The 13332-nt window shown below is 45.2% G+C and overlaps 5 protein-coding genes across 5 annotated transcripts; 2 read left to right on the plus strand and 3 right to left on the minus strand.

The window, feature by feature from the left end:
• Positions 1 to 257: 257 nt before the first annotated feature.
• On the minus strand, positions 258 to 1917 carry BDB00DRAFT_629124 (uncharacterized protein). Its single transcript, XM_053118088.1, has 4 exons — positions 1680 to 1917; positions 1525 to 1586; positions 1390 to 1442; positions 258 to 1310 (listed from the first exon to the last, which is right to left on the minus strand). Exons 1-4 carry the CDS (start codon positions 1786 to 1788, stop codon positions 425 to 427), a joined length of 1110 nt encoding a protein of 369 aa, XP_052975544.1. The 5' UTR covers positions 1789 to 1917; the 3' UTR covers positions 258 to 424.
• Positions 1918 to 1937: 20 nt separating this feature from the next.
• On the minus strand, positions 1938 to 4947 carry BDB00DRAFT_941702 (uncharacterized protein; the record flags this gene model as incomplete). The annotated part of the gene is made up of 3 exons (XM_053129377.1): positions 4397 to 4947; positions 3060 to 4084; positions 1938 to 2855 (listed from the first exon to the last, which is right to left on the minus strand). The coding sequence occupies exons 1-3, from the start codon at positions 4656 to 4658 to the stop codon at positions 1938 to 1940; spliced, it is 2205 nt and encodes a 734-aa protein (XP_052975545.1). The 5' UTR covers positions 4659 to 4947.
• Positions 4948 to 5798: 851 nt separating this feature from the next.
• Positions 5799 to 6589, plus strand: BDB00DRAFT_932054 (uncharacterized protein; the record flags this gene model as incomplete). Its single annotated transcript, XM_053129061.1, has 2 exons — positions 5799 to 6455; positions 6535 to 6589. Exons 1-2 carry the CDS (start codon positions 5890 to 5892, stop codon positions 6587 to 6589), a joined length of 621 nt encoding a protein of 206 aa, XP_052975546.1. The 5' UTR covers positions 5799 to 5889.
• A 699-nt stretch (positions 6590 to 7288) lies between these two features.
• BDB00DRAFT_843709 (uncharacterized protein) lies at positions 7289 to 10718 on the plus strand. The gene is made up of 10 exons (XM_053124974.1): positions 7289 to 7540; positions 7634 to 7756; positions 7869 to 8114; positions 8207 to 8670; positions 8777 to 9074; positions 9155 to 9256; positions 9408 to 9469; positions 9714 to 9775; positions 9859 to 10112; positions 10159 to 10718. Exons 1-10 carry the CDS (start codon positions 7363 to 7365, stop codon positions 10590 to 10592), a joined length of 2223 nt encoding a protein of 740 aa, XP_052975547.1. The 5' UTR covers positions 7289 to 7362; the 3' UTR covers positions 10593 to 10718.
• Positions 10719 to 11193: 475 nt separating this feature from the next.
• BDB00DRAFT_726406 (uncharacterized protein) lies at positions 11194 to 11811 on the minus strand (the record flags this gene model as incomplete). Its single annotated transcript, XM_053118249.1, has 2 exons — positions 11194 to 11348; positions 11568 to 11811. Coding segments are annotated over 2 exons (399 nt in total), but the record flags the coding sequence as incomplete, so codon positions are not given.
• Between the last annotated feature and the right edge of the window lie 1521 nt (positions 11812 to 13332).

Here is a 13332-nt window from a genome sequence, read left to right on the forward strand (position 1 = left end):
TATGCACTTGCTTCTTCTACATTATTTACTTATCTTAAGCCGCCCTTTCTATGTATATCCGCATTTTTTTGTGCCCTTTTCATCTCACATACTAGGCCTAATTTTTTTTCTACTTGTAATTATCTATTTGATTTCTGTACCTAGTCATTTTGCTTGTTCTATGTCGCTCTATCGCTTTTCTTTGTACGTTTTTCCCAATGTCCAATGAGCAATAGTAATAGCAGCAGCAGTAACACACACACACACACACAGTACATTGTTCTTATACCTGTTTATCGGTTTTTTTGATTGTGAAAAGTTGCAGCTAGAGCCATGTTGTTTAATGAGGTGATTAGTGTAGAGCGGGTAAAGTAATTGTGCGAAGGCGAAAGAGAGATACAAAGAAAAGTAAAATGAATGCAGGTTAGAATTGACGGTTGGTTGATCATTTTTTGGATCGCCAGCTGAACGAGGATGTGATTGTACTCCAGATAGAAGAGAGCCAGGGCTGTCCGTCTGCCTTTCCTTCTTCCTTTTCATTTGTTTGCTGATGCTCGCCGACAGCCGTACTTGCTACGCTTGCGCCTTCTTCGTCGCCATTGCCAACTTCTTCCTTTCCTTCTTTACTTTCTGCCGACAGATCAGCTGTCTGCCCAGAGCTGCTGCTGCTGGTAGTGGCGGTAGTGGTGGTAGTAAGGATTTGCTTGGGTTCTTCATCTTTGACGTCAATTTCAAAATCAACCGCCATGGTACTGCTGACTTGAGTTGTTACTATTACATTGCTGGTGGCTTCTTCTGCTGTTGGTTCATCATTGATAAATTCTTTTGATGTTTCCTCTTCATGTGCCACTGGCTCGCCATCCAGTTTGTCATCTGATTTCTTTGTTGAATCCGGTGGCACAGCGTCAGCTGACTGCTCTCGTTGCTGTTCTTTATCAGGGACGTTCTGATTGTCTTCATCTTCATCCAAGGTGTTATCCTTGATGTTGTTCCTATCAGCACCCTCGTCCTCTCGGGTCGAGTCCATGTTGGTGATGACGGTAATGTGGCTCAAATCTTTGCTATTATGATTGTCGTTGCTGGTAGTGGATGGCTTGGTATCAGTGACGGAAACGGATTGCTGGAAGGTTGTTGTAGTAGTTGTAGTGTTCTCTTCGTTTTTGGAGGTCGTAGTCATGCTCTGCTCGTTCTCCTTGGCTGCTCTTGCTGTTGCTGCGAGTGGCGTTGTCTCTGCTGCTGCATCTTTTCTCCCTTCTTTCTCCGTCTCCTTTTCACTTGCTGTTGCCGTTGCCACCGCAATCGCCAACACTTTACGTTCATCCGTATCCATTCTAAACTCACGGTCTTAGAAGAAGAAACTTTTGGAGCTTCTACCGTAATCAACTTGAGCACATTAGTTAGAAGGCTTACTCTTCTGCCACGTGCGGCACAGTATTCACTTGGTCTTTCAAAGTCGTAAAACACTGCAGTGTGTAATGCATAAAGAAATATATCAGTTAGAAAGCGCACTTTCATCAAAAATAACTCACACGATATATTACTTACCACAAGGGCGTCAGTTTTTTCAACACAAGTGCTGCCTGACCGTGCCGTAAACAGCTCTCGTTCTATTAATTATAAAATTACATTCACTGTGTCAATAAAAAAGAGGATCAAACTTCTTCATTTCCTGCAATCAGCACAAAAAAGAAAGGAGTGACCTTGTCTTTTTGGAGCTCGGAACGGAGAAGCATCGATAGCATCCGAGAGGGTTCTCTTTCGTTTCTGTTGAGGGTATTGAACAAAAGATGGAACGCGATGATCTTCCATTAGAATTCAAATTCGATATTGGTGGATTGATTAGAGAAAGAGAGGTGGGGCAATAAGAGAAAAGGCGTCCTGTAAAAAGCTTGTTTTCTCCAGCCTGCATAAATATTTCTGAGTAAATATTTATTACAGTGTAAAATAAAGGGCTTTTATTATGCCCTCTTCTTTGCTTTTTTCGCCTTTCTCTTTTTCTTGCTATTAGACATGGGCTGTTGCTCTTCTTCTGCTACTTCCAGCTCTTCTTTATCTTCTGCAGCAGTGCTTGGAGGTGTGGGTGTTTCTTCTTCTTCTTCTTCTTTTTCCGTTGGTGTCGTTATATCAGTCTCCTGAGCAGGGGCATCCGAGAACTGTTCGTCCGTTCCGTCCTCCCTGGCAGCGACTGCTCCTGTCTCTTGTTCCTCTTGTGTTACTGCTACTTCGTCTTTTGCTTCGTAGAAATATGGTTCCGATGCTGTATTTAAAGGTTGTTGTGGAGAAGGAGAGGATAGGCCTTCAATGACCGCATCCAGCTCGTCGTCGATCATTTCTTGGTTAGCGTCTGGCGTATCCTTGACAGATTGTGCCTCGTCGATGGCTGGTGCAACAGTGTCATCATGCTCCGGTTGCACAGGTTTTGAGTCATTCGACTCTTTTACTGTGATATTATCGTCCTCCTCTTCTTCTTCTTCTTCATCAGCCGACACTTGTTGATGCTGTTGATGAAATTCCATAGCCGCGTCTTCTTGTATGTCGCTAGCTTGCTGGGTGTTTATCATACCCTCGATTTCTGCTTGGTTTTGCTGCTCCACCTCGTTGTCTTGTAGGTATTGTCCTTCTCCATTCTCCCGTCCCGAATGCTGTTGCTGCTCTGTATACTTTTGTTGATCTTCGTAAAGTTCCTCTTCTTGTGTATCCAACTCGAGTTCTTTCTTGTCGTCATTAGCATCATCATATTCTGGATGATGATATCTCTGGTCATGATCTTCTTCATCTGTAGACATGTCCACCAATCGATCCTCGTCGCAGGCATCATTATCCAGTTGCTCTCCTCCTCTTTCCACTTCTTCTTCCTCATCTTCATCGGCACTGTTCTCGTTGTATACATCAACGCTATCGTCGTCATACGATGCTTCATCACTTGAACTATCAGATGATGAGGATGATGAGCTGCTACTTTGGCTTTGGTCCATCTCGCCTTCGTATTCCTCACTGGTTGTTGCCGTTGCTGTGTCATTGTCATCGTCGTCGTCATCCTCTTCATCGTCATCATCCTCTTCTTCTTCGTTATCTCGCACCAAATTGTATGGGTCAGAAGAATAATAATTGCCTTCTAAATCGCTCAAAGATCCGTAGGACGAACGCCGACCATCGTTTTCCTCCTCTTCTTCTTCATCGTCCACGATTACTTGATCTTGTTGTTGTTGTTGTTGTTGTTGTCCAGATGGTTGATGACGATGGAGCTCGCGAGATTGTACCACTGTCGTCGATCGCAAGATGGCAGGATGGTCATCTTGATTGTTTTGTTGAAAGCAAGTGGCACGACTTTGTAATAACCGAGCAAATGTTGCTGAAAACGGATGTTGCTTCTCTGCCATGGATGGGTCAGCCAGTAATTGCGATACGTTGTGCTTGGCGTGCTGTTGTTCGACGAAAACGAGGTTCCATATGCGGGACAGATACGATGGTAAGCGATGTTGTTGATCGTCGTTGTCTTTATTGTTAAAGTATGCATTAGGACCGTCGTCCTTGACCACAAGATGATCTACTGTCGGCCGATGCACACGTGCATAATGTGGAAACATATTCGAGTGGCGTGTCGATGTTGTAGTAGTCGGTGTAAGCGGCTCTTGTTCCGTCGTTGTCGCAGTTGTCGGTGAAAGACCAGGCGACTGTGGAATCGTATTAACTGATGCAGTATCCGAATGGATATCCACAATCCCATCTGAATTCAAGCTGTCGAAAACACGCTGAATGATTTCGTATCCCCAGTGCATCAAATGATGTTTGCTGTCGTTATACACCGTCTGTTGGATTTCTAGCCCAACCCAGCCTTCAGATACCTGGGTGAGAGGCAATACTTTAAAGGATGTGGCAGTTTCAAAGAATTCGGCCTTGTCATGATGTTGCTGTACGGAAGAAGAACAAGATGTTGTTGCGGACGATGCGTGTGCAAAGCCAACTAGGATTTCAATAGCACTGGTTGGATCGGACGAAGGGTCACCGTCAAACTCTTCGGCAAGATCAAATGTCCACAGCGCACAGCTGTCTTCATCCACACTGGTGCGACGAAATGCATAAAAACATTGGTGAAGTGAGTTTCCTACTTTTTCACCGTCATGACTGATACCAAAGTCATTGTCGTCATCATCATCATCATCATCGTCGTCTACATCGCCTCGTTGAAAATCTGTGACTTGGTCGAACTGATGCTCTTGGATAGATGGCTCTGCAGAGCCTGCCGCATTGATTGTATCAAAAAGATGTAGGTCGCGGTTGACATAAAATACAAAAGGCTGGTCTTTTTTCGTGGATTTATATCGAGAACAACAAGTCATATTAGCATGTGTATCACATCAACGGGTCTCTCTCTCTCTCTCTGTTTTTTTCTCTGTTGTGAGAATAGAGTAATTACCCTGGTTTTGGATATTGATTTGGACAGCAAGACGTCGATCTCTGGTGTTGCCAAGCCAAGTAATGGATTCTACTCCTAGGAGGACTTTAAGGTTTTGCTCGTTACGCAGGCTGCTGTACTGGATAGGGAACACACGACGGCATCCGATTGCTCCATTTTCAACCATGGATGGATCCACTCGCTGGACGATGCGATAGCACGGTAGTTTAATGGCCGGATCTTCGTGTGCAGCCAAGTCTCGGGCCAACTCGTTGATAAGCATTTCAAATGTGCTGACCACAAGGCGTACGTAAGGGAGTTTTGGATTTGCTTGTTGCGCTAGTTCAACAGTCGAAGATGCTCGATAAAAAGGGTATGCGCGAAAGTACTAGCATCTATTATCGTTATTATCGGATGTTGCTGTCATCTGTTGTTGTACGAGTTAGACGATAACTTACAGGCACGTTGTGGCTCACGCCTATATCTAACCCAGCGAAAAACGTGAATATTAATGATCGGTAGTCGAGTAATGGTGGCTCGAGCAAGAGGATGGAAGCCTTAGGATGCTGCTTCCGCAGCCGCATAAACCATACGTGGCTAGACAACGTTCCTTTATAGAATCATGATAGCAGCAGTATGAGGGTCAATCTACTTATTATGGAATCTTTTATAGATTTATCAAATGAAAAAAAAACAAGCTGTTGCACACCTCCCACAACTACAAAGTCGTATGCTTTTACCAGCGAAGAGTCACTGCCGTAGCAAGTGCTAGCGGGTGATCGCCGTAGACGGGTCACGACAGCATCGGGTAAAAAATGTAGAGGTACGACAAAGAGCTGAGCGGACAGTAGACAGGTTGCCAATAGCAGTGCCACGGCACTTGGTAGAATCAAGATGGTCTGTAAAGCATATTCTAATAGCATGGTTTTTTCCTCTTTGTTTTGAATTAAAAAATATAAAAAGGTACTTATTCTAAAAGAAGAGCAAAATGGAAAGAAAAGAGAAGGAGCGAGGATCAAGAGTGTCAGTCCAAGGTTCGACTCACCCCCTATTTTCCACTCTGTATAGTACTTTTTTTTGTATCCTTTCCCTTGTCGCCATTTTTTCTCTCCTGTTCTTGATCTTCATCATCATTGAAAAAGCTATCAGCTGAAAACGATACAGGCAGCAGTAGCAGGCTGTCAATAGCGGTATAGCCTCCCTATTTCTCATGGCTAAATCAACGACATGAAATGCATAATATTCCCCGGATTCAATGGCGCTGTAAGGTGGCATCATTGTTCGTGGTGGCGAAAATAGCATGTACATCCCCAAAACAATGCACTTTTTTTTCTCTTTTGTGTTCAATTTTGCTCATTGTCTGATATTGGAGTTGTGTGATTACTATCGATCTAATCCATGCGCATATATAAAATGGACGTCCTTTTCCTTCTTAGCCATTCGTTATTTCTTACGTTTCTGTTCCCTTCTAACAAATACACCCAGCCCTTTCCCTTAACACCTGCTTTGCTCCAATGGCCTTGTCTGTCGCTATCCTTCCCCCATCTCACGATAGCGACATGCTCATGTCCAAGTACCAGCATCATCATCAATCGTTACCTCCTACTCCGCCATCACCACAGCCTATAAGCAACCGAGACGCCCACAGCCATCGACACTCATGGTCCCGTAAACCACAGCTATGTGAGATATCCGAAGAAACCGACGACGAAAACTCATTGATGCAGATGCACGAAACCACACAATTCATCTTGCAGGAGATCAAGCAGTTGGCCCAAGATGCGATTGAAGCAGACGCTCGAGCAGAGTCGTTTCAACGGCAATATATGGAAACACGAGATGAGCTGGATGCTCTCAAGTTGGCACATACGAGTATACTGCAACGGTTGCAGCAGTATCAAGATCAGCAGCAGCAGCAGCAACAACAGCCATATAATCGTTATCGCTACTATCCTGCTAAGCAGCAGCAGCAGCGCTATGTAAATCTATATAAGCAGCAACCATCCTCATTATCCTCTACTTCTTCTTCTACCACTGCCTCTACTACGCTAAAAACCGCATTCTCGAAAAAGAAGAAACTGTAAGTACTTGACAGCTACAGCGCTCTAAGCTTAGTAGATAGGATTGACCTGCGATCTAAAACTTATCCTTATTTCTAGCTCTTCATCACTTCCAAGCAAACTTATCCGCTTTCTGGGATTGAGCCGTAAATAACAACACCGTTCAATATGAATCTTTCTTCCTTCTTGTGCATATACCTCCCCATCCTTTCATTTTATATGGTTCCTTTTTCTTATTATGGCTCCCATTGTTCTTTTTTTTACCGTTTTAGCTTATACAATACAGTAATGACGCAATAAGCTATATAGCCAACAATAGCGATAGCAACTGTTTCTCTCATGTCAATAACTATTACTCTGTTCATGCACATACGACGACACCCACATCTTAAGCAATACAGTAATGTAGATACCCTCCCAAAAAAAGGTAACATCGTGAAAAAAAATAAAATGTCCTTATTGTAAGTTTCTCTCTCTTCCGCCCCCCTCGCTTTGTAGAAGCTTAATGGTATTATCACTGTTGAGCATTTCCACGAAGAACCCTTATTTATTTGGTTGCTGCAGCCTCCCCCCCTTTAGCGGTTCGTCCAGCCTTTTTTTTCTCTCAAAGGGAGGTGCGCTACATGTCGCGTCAGTAACACCAAACAAAATCCCTAACAGAAAATAAAAATAGAACTTTGATTGCTTTAATAACCAAGCCTATATCCGTTTGCATGGTCAAAAAACCCTAAACCAACGCGTTGCCTCTCGTGCAACAATCCAAAAAGGTTGCCCGCTTCTTTCACTTTTCATTGGATGAGAAAGTTAAAATGTTTCAGCAACAAAAACGAAAAACATTTCTTTTTCGCTCTTTCGCTTTTTCTCTATTTCCCCATCGCATTTGAAAGCTTTTTTTTTTTTTTTCGCTACAGAAAAAGAAAATTTATAATGGACAATCGATCACCTACAACAGACATGTCGGCAGTACCGCCCCCACCATCGCTTACTAACAGCGGTGGTGGCCCTGTCAATTTTAACGATGCCTTGTCAAAAGCCAGAGCTATTGCTGAAAAGCTCAAGAAACAGAATCCTGGAGGAGCGGCGCCACCAGCTGCTGCACCTTCTGGTGAGTTTGTGATGAGAGAGACAGAGAGTGCGCATCATCAGGATCATGTTCTTTTGGAACTGACTTTTATATAAAAATAAAACGCTCATTTAGCTGGTGTGAAACGTGGCCACCGTGATGACGGTTACGATGACGAATATCAACCACAGTCTTCTTATCGTAGTGGTGATTACTATGACGACCAGCGTGATACCAAGCGTGGCATGTACGACCGCTGTAAGTAAAAACGGTAGTTAGCAGCAGTAGCAATAGTAATAGTAGCTTTGACACAAAAGAAAGAAACACGTGAGAAGGTGATGATTGATAAGAGTAAATATTTTGGGAATAGATGAAGCAACATCTTCGCGACCTCGGTATGGCCTCGGTTCAGAGGAAAGAAAATCAATGTCGTCAGGAGGCGGCGGATACGGTGGTTATGGTGCTGCTGCTGCTGCTGGTGGTGGCTCCAACGAAGCATATATTCAAGAAGAGTGCTCTGTACCCAACCACATGGTCGGCTTATTGATTGGCAAAGGTGGCGACAATTTGAAAAAGATTGAGCGCATGTCTGGTGCCAAAGTGCAAATTGCCCCAGGTAAGAAAAAGTTTATGGAGATTGTGAAAGGGGCCGTCTGATAGAGTTGAAGGACATTGTTGGAAATGCTGACCTTTTTTTCTTTGTATTAGATATGGGTGAATTGGAACGAAAGGTGCATATGACGGGTGAAGAGGATCAAGTCAAGATTGCCAGAGACATGATCCAGCAGATTGTTGATGATACTCGTAACAACGAATCCACACGCTACGGTGGTGCGCGCGGTGGTGCTGCGCCTGGAGATGCAATGTCGGCGGGAGCAGGAGGTGCTATGGGTGGCAGTTATGGCCCACCCGCGTCGCGTAATAATGGCAATGATACTACCATGATGGTCCCAGGTAGCAAAGTCGGATTGATCATTGGCCGTGGTGGCGAAACGATTCGTGATCTTGAAGAGCGTAGTGGTGCAAAAATCACTATCATCCCTGAAAACAATGGTGGTGAACGCTCTGGCGAACGTTGCATCAGCATCTCTGGCGAGTCACCTGCTGTGCAGCGTGCCAAGGCACTCATTGATGAGATTGTTAGTGACGCGCCTGCGCATGCCACGACAAGTGTAAGTCTTTTATTTTGACTTGGCACACTATCAAGAGCAAAAATAATAATAATGAGAGATTATGGTATTGACCATGATTTTTTAATTATGTTATGTAATTTTAAAGGTTGCTCCTAGCCGTGATTGGACTGCTTATCGTCAGCAGCATTATCAGCCTCATGGTGGAGATCGTGGTGGACGAGGCGGACCAGGAGGAGACGACGATAGCTATGGTGCCTATGGTGGTGGTGGTCGCGGCGGCGGCCCTCGCGGCGGCGACGAAGGTCGCAGTTCATACGGACCTCCTCAAGATCGTGGCTATGGACGTGGCCGATTCAACAACTACTACAACAACGAGGAAGAGGAGGGTGAAAAAGAATCCGTGCAAGTTCCACAAAATGCAGTCGGTTTTATCATTGGCAAACGTAAGTTGATTTTTTGAGCATATAAATATATGTGACAGCACTTACAATTTACTTGAGCAAATTTTAATATATGAATATAGGTGGTGATACTGTACGTGCGTTGCAAGATCAGTCCGGTGCTCGTATCAAGGTTGATCCTAACGGTGATCCCAATGCCCCTGAGAGAACCATTAGTATTTTCGGTAAGTGGTTTTGCAACAACATGATCGCCCACTACGATTTTGCATGTTTTGTATGGAAGAACTTGTTTATGAGTGCTGTGTGTGAATCTTGCTTCGTAACTTCCTCCTACAACAAAAAACAAATACGTTATATTATCGATTGAACAAACAGGTAACCCTGATGCTGTTGCACTGGCCAAACAACTGATCGAGGACAAGGTCGCGGAAGGAAATGTACATGATTATGTTCCACTTTATTATTATTATGCTATGTGTGAAAAGAGCGGGTATAGGAAAAAAAAAAGCGTGTGTGTGTGTTATTCTAGGATACGTTTCGTCCATGCGATAGAAAAAACGGCGCACGTTTTCTTTTTTTCCTTCTTCTTTGGTAGGATCGTGTTGCGAAGGGTTGTGACCGACTAACCCTCTTTGCCTCCTTCCCCACGTTTTTTTGTTACTTGTGCGTTGTTGTAAACAGGCTAACCGTGATCGCAATGCCGGTGGTGGTGGTCGATTTGGCCATGATGGTGGTCGACGCGGGTAAGTCTCTCTCCTGCCATTATTCTTAACCAAATTGAAATCAATTTTGCTAAATGGGTGCTATCTATTAAATGTATATATAGTGGATATCGTGGCTATGGCAACGATCGCTACGGCGGTCACCATCACAACAACAACCGCTATCACCAGCAGCATCATCAACAACAGTATCAAGATGACAGGGGCAATGGTGGTGATAGTAGTGCCAGTGGTTACGATTACTCGCAATATCAACAGTACTACGCGCAATACGGTGGCTATGACCAATACCAGCAGCAGGTGGCAGCGGCGGCTGCACAGCAAGGCACCGGTGAACAAGGCACGGATTTAACACAAGGTACTATCTTAAACTTTAGGGAATTGGGCTGCTCAACTGTGAATAGGTAATTATCAGTACAACGGTTATCCCTACAACTACGGCGGCCAGCCAGGAGCCCCAGCAACTTTAACAGACGATGCTCCATCAAGCAATAAGGCTGAAGGAAACGGTGACGAAACGAAGACCACGACGGACGAGCGCGAGTCTAAGGATCCAGCAACAGCAGCTGAAGAACAAGGAGGTAGCAAGGATCAAGCGGACTATTATGCACAATATTATGGTCAGGGTACCACTACTGCTGGTGGTGATGGAGCTGGAGATGATCAGCAACAACAGCAAGGACAATGGACACAGGAAGCCTACTATCAATGGTATCAACAGTATTATGGTCAGCAATATGCTGCTGCTGCTGCTTCTCAACAGCAGAATCAAGATGGTCAACAGCAGCAACCTGAAAATGAGCAACAACATGAGCAATCCACTGATAATGATGCTTGAAAAAGAAAATGACCCAAGACTCTTTCCTTTATATCTGTTTCTCTCTCTCTCTCTCTCTCTCTCTCACATATCTCTATAAGCTGTCGTAAAACAAAGTTATTGTAAAAAATGATGAATAATGTTTTTACTGTAGTATGTGTGGTGTGCTACAGCAACAGTAAGTTTCTTTTCAAGGAAAAAGGGAGAAAAGGATGCAGATGAAGTTATGCTAGAGAGGAGAGAACCAAAAAAGATGATGAGGGAAGGGAGGATAGCTAGAAAGGAAGGAGAGGAGTGGGGGCTGGGTATAGTAGCTTTTTTTTAAGAGGAGGCAGGAAAGTTAAGCAACTTGGATCATATCTAAAAGGGGGCGGCTTTGGGGGTTGGTGGTTAACAAGGAAAAGGGGGCTTACTCTTCTTCCTTGACATCTTCAAGCATGCTACTACTACCACCGCTGCTTGCACAGCTGTGACGGTTTGTACTGTTTCTTTTGGATGAGGAAGAAGACGACGATGCGGTTGTGGCGATACCAGGCTGCTGTTGTTGTTGTGGTGGTGGTGTGGTGTTGACGGCAGAGGTGGGTGTCTTGATGTACCCTCCTTTGCCGCTCAGATTGAGTGTGTCAAGTAAGGTGTGGTACAAGAACTTGTACGCCCAAACGTTGCCCCGCATGCGTCGAATGTCAACAATGTACAATCCAGGAAGATTCTTGATCTTGCACAATTCCACGCTGAATCTGACTTCTTCACCCGGATCCACCACCGGATCGCCGTACACTGTCTCACCCACTTGTTGGTGGGTCAAAGTTGTTGTTGTTGTTGTTGTTGTCGTCACATCGTGTGTGCTATTATTAAACTCTGCAGCAGCAGCAGCAGTAGCAGCAGCGGCGGCACAAGAGGTAGGAGTAGTAGCACCGCCTGCGCCTGTATTGTTGTTGTTGTTATTTGCAAGTTGATTAGCACCGCTGCGCCTCAACAGTTTACGGAACGGGGCACTGGTGCTCATTCGGCGCTTCTTGTCTGTGCGCGAGTTGGAAGAAGACGAAGTCGTGCTCGATTCTTGTGACGACGGTCGCTGTTGCTGTTTTCGACGTTGACGGACACCTTTGAGCTTGTACTCGCCATCTTTCTTCACATCAATGCCCATCGATAATAATGCTTGCTTGACTTCTACCAAAACGTCGACGGGGGAACCAGAGGTAAGTGCTTCTTGATCCACAGCACCATGATGCGTTCGTAGCTTGCTGTCATTAAAGTCGACTGCATAAGATTTGCCAAGCGGCATGGCACGCTGCAATGAGCTGAGGGGCCGATCCGTAAGCATATCGCCACCGCCGCCGTGATGATGATGATGATAATGGGGTCCATGGCGCGTGCCTGTACACATTTTTTTGTTCTTCAGTGTTAATGATGGATATTTTAAATTGACATTTGTGTTGGAGACTTACTGAGAGGCTTCTTCTTGAACCAGTCCATCAGCTTTTTGCCAGCACTCTTGTGCTTATCCTTGTCATGGATGACGGTCTGTTCGGACACAGACGGCATTACATGCATTGAGCTGCGAGGCAATGCATCAGTAGCAGCTTCAGATGGAGTCGTACGATCTTTTCCAACCACGACGCGCTTCAATCCGCTGTACCGCTGCTGTTGCTGACCATTGCTGCCGCTAGCCAAAACGCTCTGTGCGCGTTCACGTGTGCCTGTCTTGTTGTTGTTGCTGTTGCGTGCAAATGACATGGCAGCAGCTGCACCCTTCTTACTGCTATTGCCGTTTCCATAAAATCTGCTGCCGGAAGACGACGACGCATCGTGCTGTTGCAAATGATCGGTCACGGAATTAACCAACAGACTGAGTGCCTTCCGTCGCGTGCCTCGTGTATTGTTAGTAGTAATGTTTTCTGTGTCTTCATGAGTATGCTTGTGATGATGCTTAAATGGTTGTGGAGAAATGGCAGATGAGGGTGAACGTTGACGTCTATTGTTGTGGGATGGCGTGGATGATGCAATGTTGTTGTTCTTGTTGTTGCTGCGGGTGGTAATAGTGGCAGCAGCAGCAGCAGTAGTAGGCGTTTGCGGTGTGCTCATGCTCATTAACGATTGTTGTTCAGGTTGAGGTGTTGGCTGTTCGGGTGACTGTTGTTGATTGTTTTGACGTTGTATGCTGGACAAGAATTTGGCTTGTAAAATGGAGCCATTGGCGGTTGCAGCCGTGCTGTTGGAGGATGGTGGTGGTAGTTCGGTCGTAGCAGCAGTGGCAGCAGCAGCAGCAGCGTTGGCGGCAGGTACGTCTTGTTCTGAAACAGCAGGACCAGTAACAACAACAGCAGTGTCGCTCTTGTTGCTAGGATCGGGAATGTCCGAGACTTTTTCGGCAGTGGATTCCGAAGATTCTGTATGCATGGATGCTGGCAACTCTAATGCCGAAATATCTGGAGCAGACGATGCAAGATCCGTTGCCGTCATTGTGCCCTTGACATTGCATTCGTCGTTCATGTGTGTCACCGCCGTCGATTTTTCATCGCCATCGTTCTGTTGTTGTTGTTGTTGTTGTTGTTTGTCAGACGAAGAAGGCGAAACGGACATGATCATGATGGAGCTGTCACGACTCTTAGGATTGTTATTCTTGCCATCCTCTTTTGACACACGTGCATCGTCGGAATCGACTTCCATGGACTGTATTGCGGCAGGTACGGTTTGGTCGTCGTCGTCATCTTGGTCGTCATCGGAACTTGTTGCCGAGATTTCTTGAGCGGCATGTTCT

This window comes from Zychaea mexicana, assembly GCF_025766255.1.
Source record: "Zychaea mexicana strain RSA 1403 chromosome Unknown BDB00scaffold_90, whole genome shotgun sequence".
Taxonomy (NCBI): Eukaryota; Fungi; Mucoromycota; class Mucoromycetes; order Mucorales; family Lichtheimiaceae; genus Zychaea; species Zychaea mexicana.